The following is an 18,777-nucleotide window of genomic DNA, read 5'->3' as shown; positions in this document are numbered from 1 at the left end:
TCTCGATTGGTATGTTTTTTATTGTACAAATCGGACAGTACAGATTCTCTTTAAGAAGGCAAAGTTCTGTTTTACGTAGTAAACTGGTGTGTTAGGTTAATTGTTCATTTACCTTTCGGTTAACCCTAAAGCATAAAAAACACAACCTTTAAAATGCCAATCCTTCTTTTTTTCACGTTTTATTCACAGATGGCGAAGTTCCAGAATGCTGTGTTTGGCTCCCTTACACCATCTCATGATTCTGACTTACAAATGAAACGTGTGAAGCTTGGGACTGGGCAAGTCCTCTTATTTCTGGATCATTTCCAAGTGGCATGCAATTTGCATGAATTTGCAATGCAAGCTAGAATGATTAGCATCTCATAAGCAGGGCTCTGGGTTGAGGAAGGAGAGAAAACATACAAATCCAATGGCAGGTGGGCTGTAAAACCAGAGCTGTGACTCCAAGGGTGCTTTAGATCTGGGACTTTGCCAAGGGCGCGTCGCCTTGCTGATTGGTCACTAATTCTGTGGGCGGAACATGATTTGAGTGGACTTCAGGGAGTAGTAATTGTCTCGAAAGCTGTACCAGATGATGCCTTTGCCCTTCTTGTCGTGGTTCCCCTTCAGGTACTCCCCATTCAGATTGGAGAAGTGGCACGATTCAAACCACCAACCAGATTTGAAATACTCTGCGCAGCTTTGTCCAGAGCGGTCAGATTTGTCATTGTTCTGATCTTTGGTAGAGAAGGCTTGTCCCTTCTGAGTACTCAGTGAGTCACCTGAAAAGGTAAATATAGGTAAACAGAACAAGAAAATATATATAATATCTGCTGCCTCCAGTATGTACAGTATAAGCTGTTACTCTGTGCCTGTACTGATAGTAAACTAGCTGCATTGTGTGCTGATCTCTGCTACCCCCAGTATGTACAGTACAAGCTGTTACTCTGTGTCTGTACTGATAGTAAACCAGCTGCAGTGTGTGCTGATCTCTGCTGCCTCCAGTATGTACAGTATAAGCTGTTACTCTGTGCCTGTACTGATAGTAAACTAGCTGCAGAATGTGCTGATCTCTGCTACCCCCAGTATGTACAGTACAAGCTGTTACTCTGTGCCTGTACTGATAGTAAACCAGCTGCAGTGTGTGCTGATCTCTGCTGCCTCCAGTATGTACAGTATAAGCTGTTACTCTGTGACTGTACTGATAGTAAACTAGCTGCAGTGTGTGCTGATTTTTGGTAACTCCTGTATGTACAGTATTAGCTGTTACTCTGTGCCTGTAGTGATAGTAAACTAGATGCAGCGTGTGCTGATCTCTGCTACCTCCAGTAGGTACAGTATAAGATGTTACTCTGTGCCTGTACTGATAGTAAACTAGCTGCAGCATGTGCTGATCTCTGCTACCCCCAGTATGTACAGTATAAGCTGTTACTCTGTGCCTGTACTGATAGTAAACTAGCTGCAGTGTGTGCTGATCTCTGCTGCCTCCAGTATGTACAGTATAAGCTGGTACTCTGTGCCTGTACTAATAGTAAACTAGCTGCAGTGTGTGCTGATCTCTGCTACCTCCAGTATGTACAGTATAAGCTGTTACTCTGTGCCTGTACTGATAGTAAACCAGCTGCAGTGCGTGCTGATCTCTGCTGCCTCCAGTATGTACAGTATAAGCTGTTACTCTGTGCCTGTACTGATAGTAAACTAGCTGCAGTGTGTGCTGAGGCAGTAGAGATCAGCACACACTGCAGCTAGTTTACTATCACAGGATGTACAGTATTAGCTGTTACTCTGTGCCTGTACTGATAGTAAACTAGATGCAGCGTGTGCTGATCTCTGCTGCCTCCAGTATGTACAGTATAAGCACACGCTGTAGCATGTGCTGATCTCTGCTACCTTCAGTATGTGCCTGTACTGATAGTAAACTAGCTGCAGTGTGCTGATCTCTGCTACCTCCAGTATGTGCAGTATAAGCTGTTACTCTATACCTGTACTGATAGTACACTAGCTGCAGTGTGCTGATCTCTGCTACCCCCAGTATGTACAGTATAAGCTGTTACTATGTGCCTGTACTGATAGTAAACTAGCTGCAGTGTGTGCTGATCTCTGCTGCCTCCAGTACGTACAGTATAAGCTGTTACTCTGTGCCTGTACTGATAGTAAACTAGCTGCAGTGTGTGCTGATCTCTGCTGCCTCCAGTATGTACAGTATAAGCTGTTACTCTGTGCCTGTACTGATAGTAAACTAGCTGCAGTGTGTGCTGATCTCTGCTGCCTCCAGTATGTACAGTATAAGCTGTTACTCTGTGCCTGTACTGATAGTAAACTGGCTGCAGCGTGTGCTGATCTCTGCTACCTCCAGTATGTACAGTATCCCAGCCAGGTCAACATCTGCGAGGAGTTTGTATGTTCTCCCCGTGTCTGCGTGGGTTTCCTCCGGGTACTCCGGTTTCCTCCCACATCCCCAAAACATACAGATAAGTTAATTGGCTTCCCCCTAAAATTGGCCCTAGACTAAAATATACATGCACTACACAATACATACATAGACATAGGACTATAGTAGGGACTAGATTGTGAGCTCCTTTGAGGGACAGTTAGAGACAAGACTATATATATATATATACTCTGTACAGCGCTGCGGGAGATGTCGGCGCTATATAAATACTAAATAATAATAATAAGCTGTTACTTTGTGCCTGTACTGATAGTAAACTAGCTGCAGCGTGTGCTGATCTCTGCTGCCTCCAGTATGTACAGTATAAGGTGTTACTCTGTGCCTGTACTGATAGTAAACTAGCTGCAGCATGTGCTGATCTCTGCTGCCTCCAGTATGTACAGTATAAGATGTTACTCTGTGCCTGTACTGATAGTAAACTAGCTGCAGTGTGTGCTGATCCCTGCTGCCTCCAGTATGTACAGTATAAGATGTTACTCTGTGCCTGTACTGATAGTAAACTAGTTGCAGTCTGTGCTGATTTTTGGAAACTCCTGTATGTACAGTATAAGCTGTTACTCTGTGCCTGTACTGATAGTAAACTAGCTGCATTGTGTGCTGATCTCTGCTACCTCGAGTATGTACAGTATAAGCTGTTACTCTGTGCCTGTACTGATAGTAAACTAGCTGCAGTGTGTGCTGATCTCTGCTGCCTCCAGTATGTACAGTATAAGCTGTTACTCTGTGCCTGTACTGATAGTAAACTAGCTGCAGTGTGTGCTGATCTCTGCTGCCTCCAGTATGTACAGTATAAGCTGTTACTCTGTGCCTGTACTGATAGTAAACTAGCTGCAGTCTGTGCTGATTTTTGGAAACTCCTGTATGTACAGTATAAGCTGTTACTCTGTGCCTGTACTGATAGTAAACTAGCTGCAGTCTGTGCTGATTTTTGGAAACTCCTGTATGTACAGTATAAGCTTACTCTGTGCCTGTACTGATAGTAAACTAGCTGCATTGTGTGCTGATCTCTGCTACCTCCAGTATGTACAGTATAAGCTGTTACTCTGTGCCTGTACTGATAGTAAACTAGCTGCAGTCTGTGCTGATTTTTGGAAACTCCTGTATGTACAGTATAAGCTGTTACTCTGTGCCTGTACTGATAGTAAACTAGCTGCATTGTGTGCTGATCTCTGCTACCTCCAGTATGTACAGTATACGCTGTTACTCTGTGCCTGTACTGATAGTAAACTAACTGAAGTGTGGGCTGATCTCAGCTGCCTCCAGTATGTACAGTATAAGCTGTTACTCTGTGCCTGTACTGATAGTAAACTAGCTGCAGAGTGTGCTGATCTCTGCTGCCTCCAGTATGTACAGTATAAGCTGTTACTCTGTGCCTGTACTGATAGTAAACTAGCTGCAGTGTGTGCTGATTTCTGGAAACTCCTGTATGTACAGTATAATCTGTGTATTCTGGTGTACTCACAGCTCAGCATATTACCTGCAGTGCCCCCGGTATAGGAATCGTAATATAGGGTGTACTGTTCCGACTCTCCTCCCACCTGGAATCCGCTATAAGTAGCGTAAGCATGTTTGCCATCAAAGTCTTCTAAATCAAAGCGCAGATCATATCTCCCTGGATGGTAGATAGAGATATTCAGATAGGTGGTCTTTTGCATGGCCAACAGCAGGTCAGAAAGCTTGCATACACATGTGCTAGTGACAGTATTCACCTCTTCCATAGTCACGTGACTGATAGAGGAGAAGAACTCTGCACTACTACAACAAACAAGTGCCTAGAGAGACAGCAGTATAAACACTGAGAATCCTCTGGCAATCTATGCAATAATAAAGCATTATGGCTACACTCTGTACTACAAACAATCAGCAGAATGGGATGTGGCTTCAGACTAAGTGGTGGGAGGAGTTAGCAAGCAATGATTTTACGAACGTGCAGCTGAATTGGCACAGTAAGGGGTGTGGCTTCAGACTGAGTGGTGGGAGCAGTGTGCAGGCAATGACATTATGCAGGTGCAGCTGAATTGGTGCCGTAGGGGGTGTGGCTTTGAATTGAGTGGTGGGAGGAGTGAGTAGGGATGGACATTACAGAGGTGCAGCAGAATTGGTGCTGTGAGGGGTGTGGCTTCAGCTTCAGTGGCAAGAGGAGTGAGCAGCCATGAACATTACGGAGATGCAGGTGAATTGGCGCAGTAAGGGGATTGGCTTCAGTCTGAGTGGTGGGAGGAGTGTGCAGGCAATGACATTATGCAGGTGCAGCTGAACTGGTGTAGTAGGGGGTGTGGCCTAAGACTGAGAGGTGGGAGGAGTGAGCAGCCATGAACATTACGGAGATGCAGGTGAATTGGCGCAGTAAGGGGTGTGGCTTCAGTCTGAGTGGTGGGTGCAGTGTGCAGGCAATGACATTATGCAGGTGTAGCTGAACTGGTGTAGTAGGGGGTGTGGCCTAAGACTGAGAGGCGGGAGGAGTAAGCAGCCATGAACATTACGGAGATGCAGGTGAATTGGAGCAGTAAGGGGTGTGGCTTCAGTCTGAGTGGTGGGTGCAGTGTGCAGGCAATGACATTATGCAGGTGTAGCTGAACTGGTGTAGTAGGGGGTGTGGCCTAAGACTGAGAAGCGGGAGGAGTGAGCAGGCATGAACATGACATAAGGATGCTGCTGGGAAAGAGGGGGACTCAGGAGGACAGCCTATGTATCGTATATACCATACTTGTGGAATACAAATGGTGACACAGGAGGACATGGGGTCAGAGGAGGATAAGGATCAGTGGTACAGATCTGACAGTAATGTCAGAAACACCTGATCTGCTGCATGCTTGTTCAGGGGCTATGGCTAAAGCAGAGGATCAGCAGGACTGTCAGGCAGCTGGCATTGCTTAAAAGGAAATAAGTATGGCAGCCTCCATCAGAGCCGGATTAAGGCTAAATGGGGCCCTAAGCAAAGTAACTGATTTGGGCCCCCCCATCATGTCGTAATAGAATCAGAAGATGCAGCTGCACAGCAATATGTCGCACACACCGGGCAGCCGAGCTACTGGTTGCTATGGGCAACAGCATGCTTTCCTCTGTGGGTGCACAATGCAGGGAATAGCAGCGGCAAAATGCAGAGTGAGAGATGAATGGCTGGGACATTTGCACTCAGGGGCTGGGGCACCCCTGTGAAGAGGGTGCCAGATATCACAGCAGCAGCACTTTCCCCCTGCATCTCCAGCCTGGCAATAGCAGAAAGCTCTGGACACCGCCAAACCGGAAGCCGTTCCCCAGACAGAATTACATAACCACTCCCACCAACAAACAACCAATTTCCTCCAAAAATAGACAGCCACCATGCAGCCTCCATCCCAGTGAATACGATAGTCCAGCAGAGAAGGCAGCCGCAGTGGGGGAGAATGACAGCACCAGATGAATGACATTCACCTATTGCGATCCAAGCAATAGAGGTCCCGTCATCCGGAGCCCATCTGTCTCCTCTAGAGTGCTGCCGCTCTGTTACTACTACTATTACTACTTCCTACTTCATGTCTGATCTGAGAATCAGGAAGTTCAGAGCGAGCGGCTGCACTGTAGAAGAGACAGATGGGTTTCAGATGACGGGATCTCTATTGCTTGGATCATGGATAGGTGAGTGAGCGTTTGCCATCTGCTGCTATCATTCTTGCTGCAGCTGTGGTTCTCTGTGGGAAGGGAGGGTGGAGTGGGCAGCGGCAGAGCGCACAGTAGCAGGAGGGGGACCTAGGAGGAGAGCCTGGCTCTGAAGACAATCAGCAGCGCACGGCATCATTTGACAAGACAAGACAAATAACATTTATATCGCGCTTTTCTCCTGGTGCACTCTAAGCGCCAGAGCTGCAGCCACTAGGACGCGCCCTAAAGGCAGTAGCAGTGTTAGAGAGACTTGCCTACGGTCTCCTACTGAATAGGTGCTGGCTTACTGAACAGGCAGAGCTGAGATTCGAACCCTGGTCTCCTGTGTCAGCGGCAGAGCCCTTAAAGGGACTTCAAGCAGTGCCTGTGGATATGCCTTTAAGCATACCCACAACTAATTCATTACATCCTCACACCTACCAGCATGATGTTTGTAATTATATCCCCCTGGGTTCCTTATATTTCCTTGCATCGTGCTGAATCGAGCTGCCGACTTTGGAGAAAAGTTGTCCTGTGGCTGTGATTTCGATCGTGAAAATATCAAAGACTAAAAGTCACAGAGCAGCCGTTTATATATCATTGGAAAGAGGAGAAAAAGAGCTTTAAAATGATATGCATCTTTCCATAGTTACTGCACTGCTCAGAGTCCCTTTAACCATTATACCATCCAGCCACCGCTGACTTTGGAGAAAAGTCGTCCTGTGGCCGCGATTTCAATCGCGAAAATATCGGAAATTAAAGGCATAGAGCAGCTGTTTATATATCATTGGAAAGAGGATAAAGAGAGCTTTAAAATGATATGAATCTTCCCATAGTTACTGCACTGCTCAGAGTCCCTTTAACCATTATACCATCCAGCCACCGCTGACTTTGGAGAAAAGTCGTCCTGTGGCCGCGATTTCAATCACGAAAATATCGAAAACTAAAAGGCATAGAGCAGCCGTTTAGATATCATTGGAAAGAGGAGAAAGAGAGCTTTAAAATGATATGCATCTTTCCATAGTTACTGCACTGCTCAGAGTCTCTTTAACCATTATACCATCCAGCCACCGCTGACAGGATGGCAAGGGCTGGTTTATGTGCTAATGGGGCCCCTTTGACTCTGAATGGGGCCCCAAGCGACTTCTTTTGTTGCCTGGTCGGTAATCCGGCCCTGGCCTCCATATCCCTCTCATTACAGTTGTCCTGTAATGCTGATAAATGAATAAGGTAATATAACCCCTTCCCTGTCATCTCTTCAGTATCTAGAACCACGTGTGGGAAGGTAGCTTCTGCCTCATGTGTCTTCTCTGGAGATGTTCAGTCTTGTGTCTGAACGTGTGGGAAGGTAGCTTCTGCCTCATGTGTCTTCTCAGGAGATGTTCAGTCTTGTGTCTGAACGTGTGGGAAGGTAGCTTCTGCCTCCTGTGTCTTCTCAGGAGATGTTCAGTCTTGTGTCTGAACAGCTCCCACCTATTTTTATATCCACTTCATTTAATATGGCTGCCTAATTTTGAAATTTCACTTAATCTCTAATCCTGATTCACAGAAATCTTATTTGCCTCAATAATTAACTGACATTAACTTATTTTAAATTGCTTGTTTAACCTATTGGTGGGAATTTGCGTAGTTTGGTATATTTACACATACTGTCATTTGCTTTTCAGGTCTATTTGACGCCTTTTGGAATGGTCTGACGTCCATTAAAGAGGAACTGCATCCTAAACAAACATACTGTCATTAAGTTTCATTAGTTATGTTAATGTGCCTATCGGCTGCACGCACTAGGCAATGAGAGCAACATCAGAAATCCCATCATGCTTTGCACAGCATCAGGGGAAAAATGCCCGGGCAGATTTCTTTGATGGGGCGGAGCTTAGCTTCTGTGCAGCTAAAAATGAAGCTTGGGTAAGAAAAACAACGTTCTGATGCTGTGAAACTGTTAAAGAAACACCAAGCCTTTTCAGTGCTGCTGAGTATATTTTTAGTCTGGAGGTTCACTTTAAGATCAGCCTACTGACATTTAAATCCCTGAATAATCTGGGCCCTGGATACATGAAAGATATGTTACAGCTGCGTAGCAATCCCCGCATTCTCAGATCCACAGGTTCTAATAATCTAGTCATTCCCAGAGTCCACTTGGAAACTTTTGGTCCCAGAGCCTTCTGTCATGTTGCTCCTACGTTTTGGAACTCCTTACCTCAGCAGATCAGGATAGCTCCATCCCTGGACGTGTTAAAATCCAGACTTAAAACCCACCTGTTCAGTTTGGCATTTTCAGAAATATAACTTTTATTGTGTGAACACTTCATCCTACTACCAATTACTGAATCTGAGAGAGCCTAAGCCAGGGTAATAACTAGGCCTCGCCAGGCCCCTTGCAGAATTTCTGGGGCTCGGGGCCGGTTTTGGGGGGCTGTAGGGGTCGCAGCATGAGGGAAAAGTCATGGCCACACTCGGCGGGGAGCAGGGGCTGCAGGCCCTATTGTTACGCCAGTGGCCTAAGCGCTTTGAGTTCTATGGGAGAAAATCGCTATAGAAATGTTATTGTATTGTATTAATTAATACTATGACGCTGGTAGACTTCTTGTCTGTGTCATTAGGACTTTTAAATATTAAACAATCTTCTTTCTATCTTTCATGACCCACTTCTAATATTACCGTATATCTCTCTACTAATACATTTGGAGTGTGTTCTTTTCCTGGCCATTTTGACCCAGCAAAGCACAAAGACCTGTAACTTACAGCCTACAGTGACTTAAAGGGACACTTAAGTCACACAAAAAAAAAATGAGTTTTACTCACCTATGGCTTCCAATAGCCCCCTGCAGCTGTCCGGTGCCCTCGCCATCTCCCTCCGACCCCCCTGGCCCCGCCGGCAGCCACTTCCTGTTTCGGTGACAGGAGCTGACAGGCTGGAGACGCGAGTGATTCTTCGCGTTCCTGCCCACAATAGCGCCATCTATGCTGCTATAGCATATATCATATACCATATAGCAGCATAGAGGGTGCTAATGTGTCTGGGAACGCGAAGAATCACTCGCGTCCCCAGCCTGTCAGCTCCTGTCACCGAAACAGGAAGTGGCTGCCGGCGGGGCCAGGAGGATCGGAAGGACAACGAGGGCTCCGGACAGCTGCAGGGGGCTATTGGAAGCCCTAGGTGAGTAAAACTCATTTTTTTTGTTTGACTTAAGTGTCCCTTTAATACTTATTTACATACCATAACTATACTTATAGAATAATCATATAACATGTATACTGATCAGTTATCTTAAACAATTTCATTCTATAATTGTTTTATGAAGAAACACTAAAAATATTAACTTTATAAAGATTAGAAATCACTGTCAGGTAGCAGAACAATATAAGGTATAATCTTTGAATTCAAAAGGCTTTATCAATCTGACATGTTAGAAAAAGCCCTAATAACTAAGTTTACAATAACATTTGAGCTTTGCTGCTGTCACTCATTTCAGCATAAGATTTAGTTCCCCCCCAAAAAAGAAAGATTTGATTACTTTGCTTTGTCTGCACTCACAAGAGATGTATAATCTTGTTCTAACTAAATATCAATCTCTTCCTGTAATAATGTGCTTTACTTACAGAATCCAACATTAAAATATATGTGAGGCAGGGAACACACTCGACAGTTTTCATGCATGTTTTCTGCACAGAAAAACTGAGAACTCATGATAATCAGTGGGCTACTTCACACTTAAAGAGGATCTGTAACATGAAAAGATCCCTTGGGGGGTACTCACCTCGGGTGGGGGAAGCCTCCGGATCCTAATGAGGCTTCCCACGCCGTCCTCCATCCGTCAGGGGTCTCGCTGCAGCCCTCCGTGGAGTCCGTGCAGCGGTGACGTGAATATTTACCTTCCTGGCTCCTGCGCAGGCGCTCTGACGACTGTCGGCTCCGAACTACACGGAAATACCCGATCGCCGTCGGATCTGCTCTACTGCGCAGGCGCAAGTTTCCGGCGCCTGCGCAGTAGAGCGGACCCGAATGAGATCGGGTATTTCCGTGTAGTTCGGAACGGAAAGCAGCCACAGCGCCCCCGCTGGAGCCAGCAAAGGTAAATATTGAACTGACAGTCGGCACAGTTGCCGGCTGCACGGAGGGCTGCAGCGAGACCCCCGTGGGACAGAGGCCGGCGTGGGAAGCCTCATTAGGATCCGGAGGCTTCCCCCACCCGAGGTGAGTACCCCCCAGGGGATCTTTTTCATGTTAGAGTCTCTTTAAGGTGTTTTTCGCGCACAGAAAAAAAACCCTGACTTTCTGCATGATTCTGCACATTTTATCAGTTTTCTGTATCAATTACATCAGCTGCTGTGAAAAAACGTGCGTGTTTTCCTGCATAGAAACACACTTGGTGTGCAGAAAATGTATGCAGAAAAATGCGTGCACCAAACTGAAAGTCAACTGTGCTCCCTGCCTGAAAGTTATAAATGAACCATTCCTGCCGCCTGGACGTGATTGTCATGTCCAGGTAGCTGCTGCCCCTGGTAGCCCAGAGATCAATGAATGAGAACATAGTTCCCATTCTCATTCATTTATCTAAATCCCCGGCAGAAAGGCCGACGGCTTCTTATCAGAGGCAGCGGTCTTACTGAGTAAAAAAAACGTTTCCCGTCCTCCATATGCTGCCTGGAAGAGAGCATTTTGCTTCCAGGGCTAAAAAAAAAAAATCACTGTGGCCATCTTGTGGCCAAATAGTAAAACTACATCTACATACCTTTTTTAATCAAATAAACCCAAATTATTACATTTAAAATTAACTGTTTACCTCCCACACCTCATTTTTTTATGGAAAAAAAAATACAATTTAAAAAACAAAACAAAATAAACATAAATAGTTACCTAAGGGTCTGAACTTTTTTTAATATGCATGTGAAGAGGGTATATTAGGAACATTCTTTAAATAATAAGCTTGTAAATAGTGATGGATGCAAAACTGAAAAAAATGCACCCTTATTTCCAAATAAAATATTGGCGCCATACATTGTGATAGGGACATCATTTAAATGGTGTAATAACTGGGACAAATGGGCAAATAAAATACATAGGTTTTAATTATGGTAGCATGCATTATTTTAAAGCTATAATGACTGAAAACTGAGAAATAATGATTTTTTTCCCATTTTTTTTCTTAATAATCCTGTGAAAATGCATTTAGAAAAAAATAAGTCTTAGCAAAATGTACCACCTAAAGAAAGCCTAATTGGTGGTGGAAACAAAAAAGATCTAGATCAATTCATTGTGATAATTAGTGATAAAGTTATTGGCGAATAATTGGGAGGTGAAAATTGCTCTGATGCATAAAGTGAAAAATACCCGCGGGCTGAAATGGTTAATATATATTTAATTATAGGGTTTAGCAATAATGATTTCTTTCTTCATAAAGAACGATTGATTATAAATAATATATCTGTGATATAAGACAATGTAATGATATATGCAGAGTGATGGTATACAGGACAGGGAGAGTTAGCCCTGGTGTGATCCATTTTCTGTATGTTCTGTATGCTGTGTGTGAAATACTACTCTATGTAAACCTATGCATTGTAGTTCATTTAGAGAGAGTGCAGACTAATCGTCTCCTATGCAAGCAGACAAGAGTTTGCATCCCCTCTGAGGTCTACACATAATGACATTTAAATACATCACCCAGCCAGCTGACACCATTCAGTAGCCCACTAGAATGAGAAAGCTGGCCCCTAGGTATTGTTAAAGAGGAGCTGTCAGCCATACTATCTCAGAAAAAAAACACATTATATATAAGTAGATAAATACTTGCTCTACTTACATACCATATGCATTTCACTGTCCATGTTTTGATTTCAGTGATTTTTCTACAGTAAAAAAACGAGAAATTCCTTCTTAGCATTTCCCATTTTAACTGCGGCTATTTTGAAGCCAATCCTGATGTAATTTCCTCCCTTACTCTCCCTCTGCCTGATTTGCCCGCCCTTTGCTTTAGAAAGTGCATTGTCTCAGCATGAGAAATACTGGCCAATCAGAGAGGAACAGAGGTGTGGGAGGGGAAAACAGGGGGTAAAGAGGCTTCAGCCAATCAGGCTGCATTAGTTAAGTCTGAGGGAAAGTAGAGAAGCAAAAAAGGACAACACAGCATGCCCTGCAACTTCCTTTTTGTGTACCAAATTTTGTGTGTACCAAATAAGAGTCAGGTAAACTGGGGAATGAAAAGTAATAGAGATTTTAACTTTTGGATAGCCTGGTTAGCATCCTTATTACTTGTTTACCAGATAAAAATAAAGAATTGATTTTTGATTTTATGCCCGACAGTTACACTTTAACCACTTGAGGACTGCAGGGCTAAATCCCCCTAGTGACCAGGCCATTTTTAGCTAAATTGGCCACTGCAGCTTTAAGGCCAAGCTGCAGGGCCGCACAACTCTGCACACAAGTGATCCCCCCCCCTTTTCTCCCCACCAACAGAGCTCTCTGTTGGTGGGGTCTGATCGCTCCCCCTATGTTTATTTTTTTTTAAATAAATATTGTTATGGGATTTTAGAAAAAAAAAACCTGTTTCTTTAAATTTATTCCCTCTCTCCCCACAGCCGGCCAATTATGGCGATCGGCTGTCATAGGCTTCTGCCTATGAGAACCGATCGCTCTCTTGTCCCCCATGGGGACAGCCGTGTCACACGGCTGTCCCCAGTGCAGCGCTGCTGCTCATCGCAGCGCTGCACCTAGTAAATAGACGGCGTGATCGCCGTCTAACAGTCTCCCGAGCGGCAATAGCCGCTCGGAGACTGAAGGCGGGGTGGAGCTCCGCCCTCCGAGCATGAGATGCGCGCGCAGCCTGCGCGCGATCTCCTGCAAAACAGAGCCCCAGGACTTTACGCCAATTGGGGTTAGGCGGTCCTGGGGCTGCCGCCGCGGCCACGCCTACTGGCGTGACGCGGGCGGCAGGAGGTTAAGCTAAGGTCAGTGCAAAAAAACGATATTGTCATATGTAAACATCTATAGAATAGGGAGCCGCCAAAACCACCTGAAGCGATTGGTGTGTCAGAGACAGAGAGCTGTGTGACTGGCTGCTAAACGGAAAAAAAAAACATTTCCACCAAAAAATTGTATTTCTAGCCTAGGGCTACATTCTGGGCTATAAAACAGATGCTGACAGGAGGAAGAGATGTAATCCCCAGGAGCTAGCGAGTGTTTCCCAACCTTTTTGAGCCCGGGGAACACTATCGCGACCAAACTTTTCTCTGGGGCACCCTGGGGGCGTGGTTGGGGGCGTGGTTAGTGGCGGCGGCAGCACCCCCCTTTCCCCAATTTTGAGTATAGTTACCCCCAATAGTTAGTATAGTAGTTACCCCAGTACAGCAAATACAGTTAGCCCAGTATAGCAAGTATAGTTACCACAGTACAGCAAGTACAGTTAGCCCAGTATAGCAAGTATAGTTACCACAGTATAGCAAGTACAGTTAGCCCAGTGTAGCCAGCAGTTAGTCCAGTGTAGCTGCTAACTGCTGGCAGTGTACTTGCTACTCTGGGCTAACTATGTAGCCCGGCCTGCCGCCGTCCTGTAGGTCGGATGTGGAAGGTGTCACAGAGGGGACCGGGGGAGTCTCATGGGAGCGCGTGCGGGACCCGTCCTGAGGCCTAACACCGTGTGCTGTCACACAACTAACTGCTGTGCCAACCCCACTTACGCTTTCCGTCCTCCAATTTGACTCTCGCCGGCGCCGCATCAGCCAATAGGAGAGCCAGGAGGCGGAACTAGGCAAATGTAGTTTCCATGTTACGGCGAGCCCGATATGTGCGTTGGCGTCCACTCAGCGCTGCCTGCTAATACTGTGCACGCACACTGTGCACGCATTGCCTGCCACCTTCCCACATACTTATGACGTCACCTCGCCTCCTGTCACGGCACACCTGATAACCTCCCACGGAACACCAGTGTGCCGCGGCACACTGGTTGGGAAACACTGAGCTAGTATATACCCTGATTTATTTCTATTTTACTCCCTTTTTATTTTATAGCAAATGTCTTGTTGTGCTGCTTTGTTGTGCTTCTTTGCCATTTTACTTTTGTTTTTGTAAATATTTTTGTATATACAGTGGCTTGCAAAGGTATTCGACTCCCTTGAAGTTTTCCACATTTTGTCACATTACTGCCTCAAACATGAATCAATTTTATTGGAATTCCCCGTGAAAGACCAATACAAAGTGGTGTACACATGAGAAGTGGAACGAAAATTGTACATGATTCCAAACATTTTTTACAAATAAATAACTGCAAAGTGGGGTGTGCGTAATTATTCAGCCCCCTGGATCAATACTTTGTAGAACCACCTTTTGCTGCAATTACAGCTGCCAGTCTTTTTTAGGGTATGTCTCTACCAGCTTTGCACATCTAGAGACTGAAATCCTTGCCCATTCTTCTTTGCAAAACAGCTCCGGCTCAGTCAGATTAGATGGACAGTGTTTGTGAACAGCAGTTTTCAGATCTTGCCACAGATTCTCGATTGGATTTAGATCTGGACTTTGGTTGGGCCATTCTAACACATGGATATGTTTTGTTTTAAACCATTCCATTGTTGCCCTGGCTTTATGTTTAGGTTCATTGTCCTGCTGGAAGGTGAACCTCCGCCCCAGTCTCAAGTCTTTTGCAGACTCCAAGAGGTTTTCTTCCAAGATTGCCCTGTATTTGGCTCCATCCATCTTCCCATCAACTCTGACCCGCTTCCCTGTCCCTGCTGAAGAGAAGCACCCCCCGAGCATGATGCTGCTGCCACCATATTTGACAGTGGGGATGGTGTGTTCAGAGTGATGTGCAGTGTTAGTTTTCCACCACACATAGCATTTTTCATTTTGACCAGAGCACCTTCTTCCACATGTTTACTGTGTCCCCCATAGGGATGGTCAGTGGATTTCGCGATTCCGGCTGGAATTTGGTGATTCCGGTTCCGATGTGACGGAACGGAAATGCTATAGCTCTAAAACGGAATTCCGTGGAAAATTTAAAAATTGCGCGGAATTTTACGTAATTCAAATTTATTTCCCACCTAACTGATTTCTTCCTGATAACAAGTATTTTTCCTTCTCCCTTCCTCTCTCCTCCCGGAGGGAGGAGGGTCTCATCTTCCAGGGAATTGTAGTATTTTAAAAGCCAGCTTACTTACCTTGGCCGGGAATTGAACCCAGGTCTGAGTGCGTGGTAGGTAGCTCTCTTCACCACTATACCCCCACCAACACTACATGCTGAAGCCAGCCTAGCATGTACCATTATTATATATCCAAGAAAAAAATGAGCTTGCTTAAGGATTTGTAGCATGTCAAAAGCCAACTCACATTGGCCAGGAATAGAACCCAGTCCTACCACTCTGTAGGCTGCTATCCTAATCATTATACCACCAACACAACACACTACAACACTACATGCTGAAGCCAGCCTAGCATGTACCATTATTATATATCCAAGAAAAAAATGAGCTTGCTTAAGGATTTGTAGCATGTCAAAAGCCAACTCACAATAGAACCCAGGCCTACCTCTCTGTAGGCTGCTATCCTAACCATTATACCACCAACACTACATGCTGAAACTTCTTGGATCAGACTTACTTCCTCCCTCCAAAAGACACACATACATCACCATAAAATCATTCAACAGCAATTGCATGCACAGCCTTTGTGGTACACAGTCTCTGTGGCACAATTGGTTAGCGCATTTGGCTGTTAACTGCAAGGTTGGTGGTGCAAGCCCACCCAGGGATGGCCTTGCCTTTTGTGTTCAACAGTTGTCCGAAGAGAACCCCAGATAGCCAGTTAGATGCATCTCTCTCTCTCTCTCTCTCTCTCTAGTAGGGATGGTCACCACTTTCCGCGGCATTGTATTTTCCGCAATTTTAGGTTGAAATTGGTCATTCCATTCCGTTTGGTCGGAACGGAATTGCTTTTTCAATCTGGCAGAATTCCGAAATTGCCTGTGAAATTCTGCCGGTCTCCGTTGATGGTTTTAAGCTGAAAATTCAGTTCAATGGCATCAAGTCGTAGAGAGAGAGAGAGAGAGAGAGAGAGAGAGAGAGAGAGAGAGAGAGAGAGAGAGATCATTTTTCTCTTGGGTATATCACAATGGTATATGCTAGGCTGGCTTCAGCATGTAGCATTGTAGTGTGTTGTGTTGGTGGTATAATGGTTAGGATAGCAGCCTACCACGTGGTAGGCCTGGGTTCGATTCCTGGCCAATGTGAGTTGGCTTTTGACATACTACAATTCCCTAAGCAAACTCATTTTTCTCTTGGATATATCATAATGGTACATGCTAGGCTGGCTTCAGCATGTAGTGTTGGTGATGGTATAGTGGTGAAGAGAGCTACCTACCATGCACTCAGACCTGGGTTCAATTCCCGGCCAAGGTATGTAAGCTGGCTTTGAACTCCTACAATTCCCTGGAAGACAAGACCCTCCTCCCTCTGGGGAGGAATACACTTCCTGATGTTGTAAAGCAGTGTAGGCCTGCAATTGAACATTCAATGAGATTTCTGACCTTAAAACACTGCTTTATGTGAAATCCAGATTTTTTTCTGGTACTTTTGATGTGTATTCCACTCAACCACGTTTCCCTCCAGGTATTAGACCCCCTGAAACATCTTTTCCTTAATTTTTCTAGCCAGCAGAATTTTTTCTAAATTTTTAAGTTCGCCTCCCCATTGAAGTCTATTGCGGTTCGCGAAAGTTCGCGCAAACCGAACCTTCCGTGAAAGTTCGCGAACTGAAAATCGGAGGTTCGCGACATCTCTAGTGGGCAGGCAATAGATCCCCCTCTGACCAGAATCAATCAGAGTTGGATCTCTATAATGGTTATGCATAGCCTTTATCTATCTGTCTATCTATGTGTCTATTCACCCATCTCCTGATTTTGTGGGTGTTTTTAGTGGAGAGGTAGCAGGATAACCTTCTAGGACGTCATGGAAAACATTTGTAAATCACAGTTAGGCCAACTTACCGGATGAGGTTAGCCTATTGAGATTCTCGTTTCCTAGCCAAAATTCCCCGAGCTGGCTCCCAAACCCTCGCTGGTAAGTGTTCCAGTCCCGGTTGAAGTCGAGCGATCCATCCATTCGCCTCTGGAAGACCTGCATACAGGAGGGAGAGGGCAGGTGAGTGGCTGAAGAAAGAAAACGAGTAGAAACAAACCAGCATTTTCTCACTCAAAATTAAGTAAAGAAAAATGAATGAAGCAACAACCATTTCTTTTGCTTTTCTGTTCTTCTCAATTTTCCCCCAAAATAAAGGTGTTCAGCACACATTGGGCTTCACAAAAGCGTGCTAAAGCATAACGTGACCGTGCGGTGCATTTAGCACGCAATGTGACGCTTGTGAAGGTTTGCGCTCGCAAAGATTTACGTCAGCGCGCTAACGTGGCAAAGTGCACGCGACAACCTTCGTTAGTGCTGCGCATGGAGATCTTTACGCATGTCACATTGTGCGCTAAACCTATAGCACGCTCGTTCTATGCTTTAGCATGCTTTTGTGATTCAAGCCCATTGGCCTCAATTCTGGTAGCTATGTGAGGTCAATATATTTTTTGTAGGTAAAATACCTCATGGAGGTATTTTCCTCTTTTTGTTAGCAATTCCGATTTTTCTCCATTTCCGAACATGAGGTATTTCAGCGGTAAGCATGCAGTAAATAAATAATAGTCTTTAATAGAGAAGGCTCCATTTTGGGTTCGCGAACCTCTTACGTGAACTTCCACAAAAGTTCACGAACCTGCGAACTCGGTGAACCGCAATAGACTTCAATGGGCAGGCAAACTTGAAAAACTACAAACACTGTTTCTGGCCATAAAAGTGATGGAAAAGATGTTTCAAGGGGTCTAACACCTGGAGGGAGGCATGGTGGAGTGGGATACATGCCAAAAGTCCCGGGGAGAAATACAGATTTGGCGCACAGCAGCGTTTAAGGGCAGAAATCACATTGTATTGCTAAACTGGAGGCCTAAAGTGCTTTAAAACATCTTGCATGTGTATACATCAAAACACTGAACCGAGTGCAGTACAGGTAAATTACATTACAAACTAGTGTCCAATCGGATCTGACCTATAATGTACTAAAAAGTGACAAGAATCCAGTCACTCTCAACCACCTGTCGTAGTTGCACGACTATAGGTGAATGAGTAATGTTTGAAAATAACAGGTACTACTGACATATGAGAGGTCAGATAACAGTAGGCTGGGTATGGTCAAATACAGGCAACATAAGGAATGTGCACCTTTTCCTGACGAAGCTCCGCTTATGGAGTGAAACTAGCACTAGTCGAATTGCACGATCACTGTATATAAGTTTAGCACTCCTTGTCTTTCCCCAGCAATCTATTACCTTCTGTGAAGGGTGTTGGTATTACTATTGTGTAGGCTTACACTGCTGCGGACCACGAACACGACCGTGGATCCTTACAGTATTATATATTGCCTGTATACACCTTGCCAGCCTAAGTTTTATTGTGTGCCCCAACTGAATGGGAATAGCTACACCCTGCACCGGATTTCACACACCTGCCAGTGTGAACCAGGTAGCAGGGGGGATCAGCAAAGACCTCCCAAAGACGGAGCACACAATCATACTGACCACTGATTGACAGATTCTGGAGTGTGGTGTCCTACCATTGACCATACCCAGCCTACTGTTATCTGACCTCTCATATGTCAGTAGTACCTGTTATTTTCAAACATTACTCATTCACCTATAGTC

At 45.1% G+C, this 18,777-nt stretch overlaps 1 protein-coding gene across 1 annotated transcript in view; it reads right to left on the bottom strand.

Moving 5' to 3' along the window:
• The window catches only part of LOC137527990 (ficolin-1-A-like), a 92,137-nt gene continuing 73,360 nt past the window's right edge, over positions 1 to 18,777 (bottom strand). Inside the window, exons 8-10 of the mRNA XM_068249157.1 lie at positions 17,029 to 17,158; positions 3,909 to 4,043; positions 1 to 761 (exon numbers count right to left, since the gene is read on the bottom strand). Coding sequence (XP_068105258.1) covers positions 502 to 761; positions 3,909 to 4,043; positions 17,029 to 17,158 — 525 coding nt within the window. The 3' untranslated portion in view covers positions 1 to 501. The remainder of the gene's footprint in view (positions 762 to 3,908; positions 4,044 to 17,028; positions 17,159 to 18,777) is intronic.

Source organism: Hyperolius riggenbachi, chromosome 8, assembly GCF_040937935.1.
Source record: "Hyperolius riggenbachi isolate aHypRig1 chromosome 8, aHypRig1.pri, whole genome shotgun sequence".
NCBI lineage: Eukaryota > Metazoa > Chordata > Amphibia > Anura > Hyperoliidae > Hyperolius > Hyperolius riggenbachi.
Note: the sequence above shows the minus strand (reverse complement) of the source record. Positions and strands in the feature narration are given on the sequence as shown.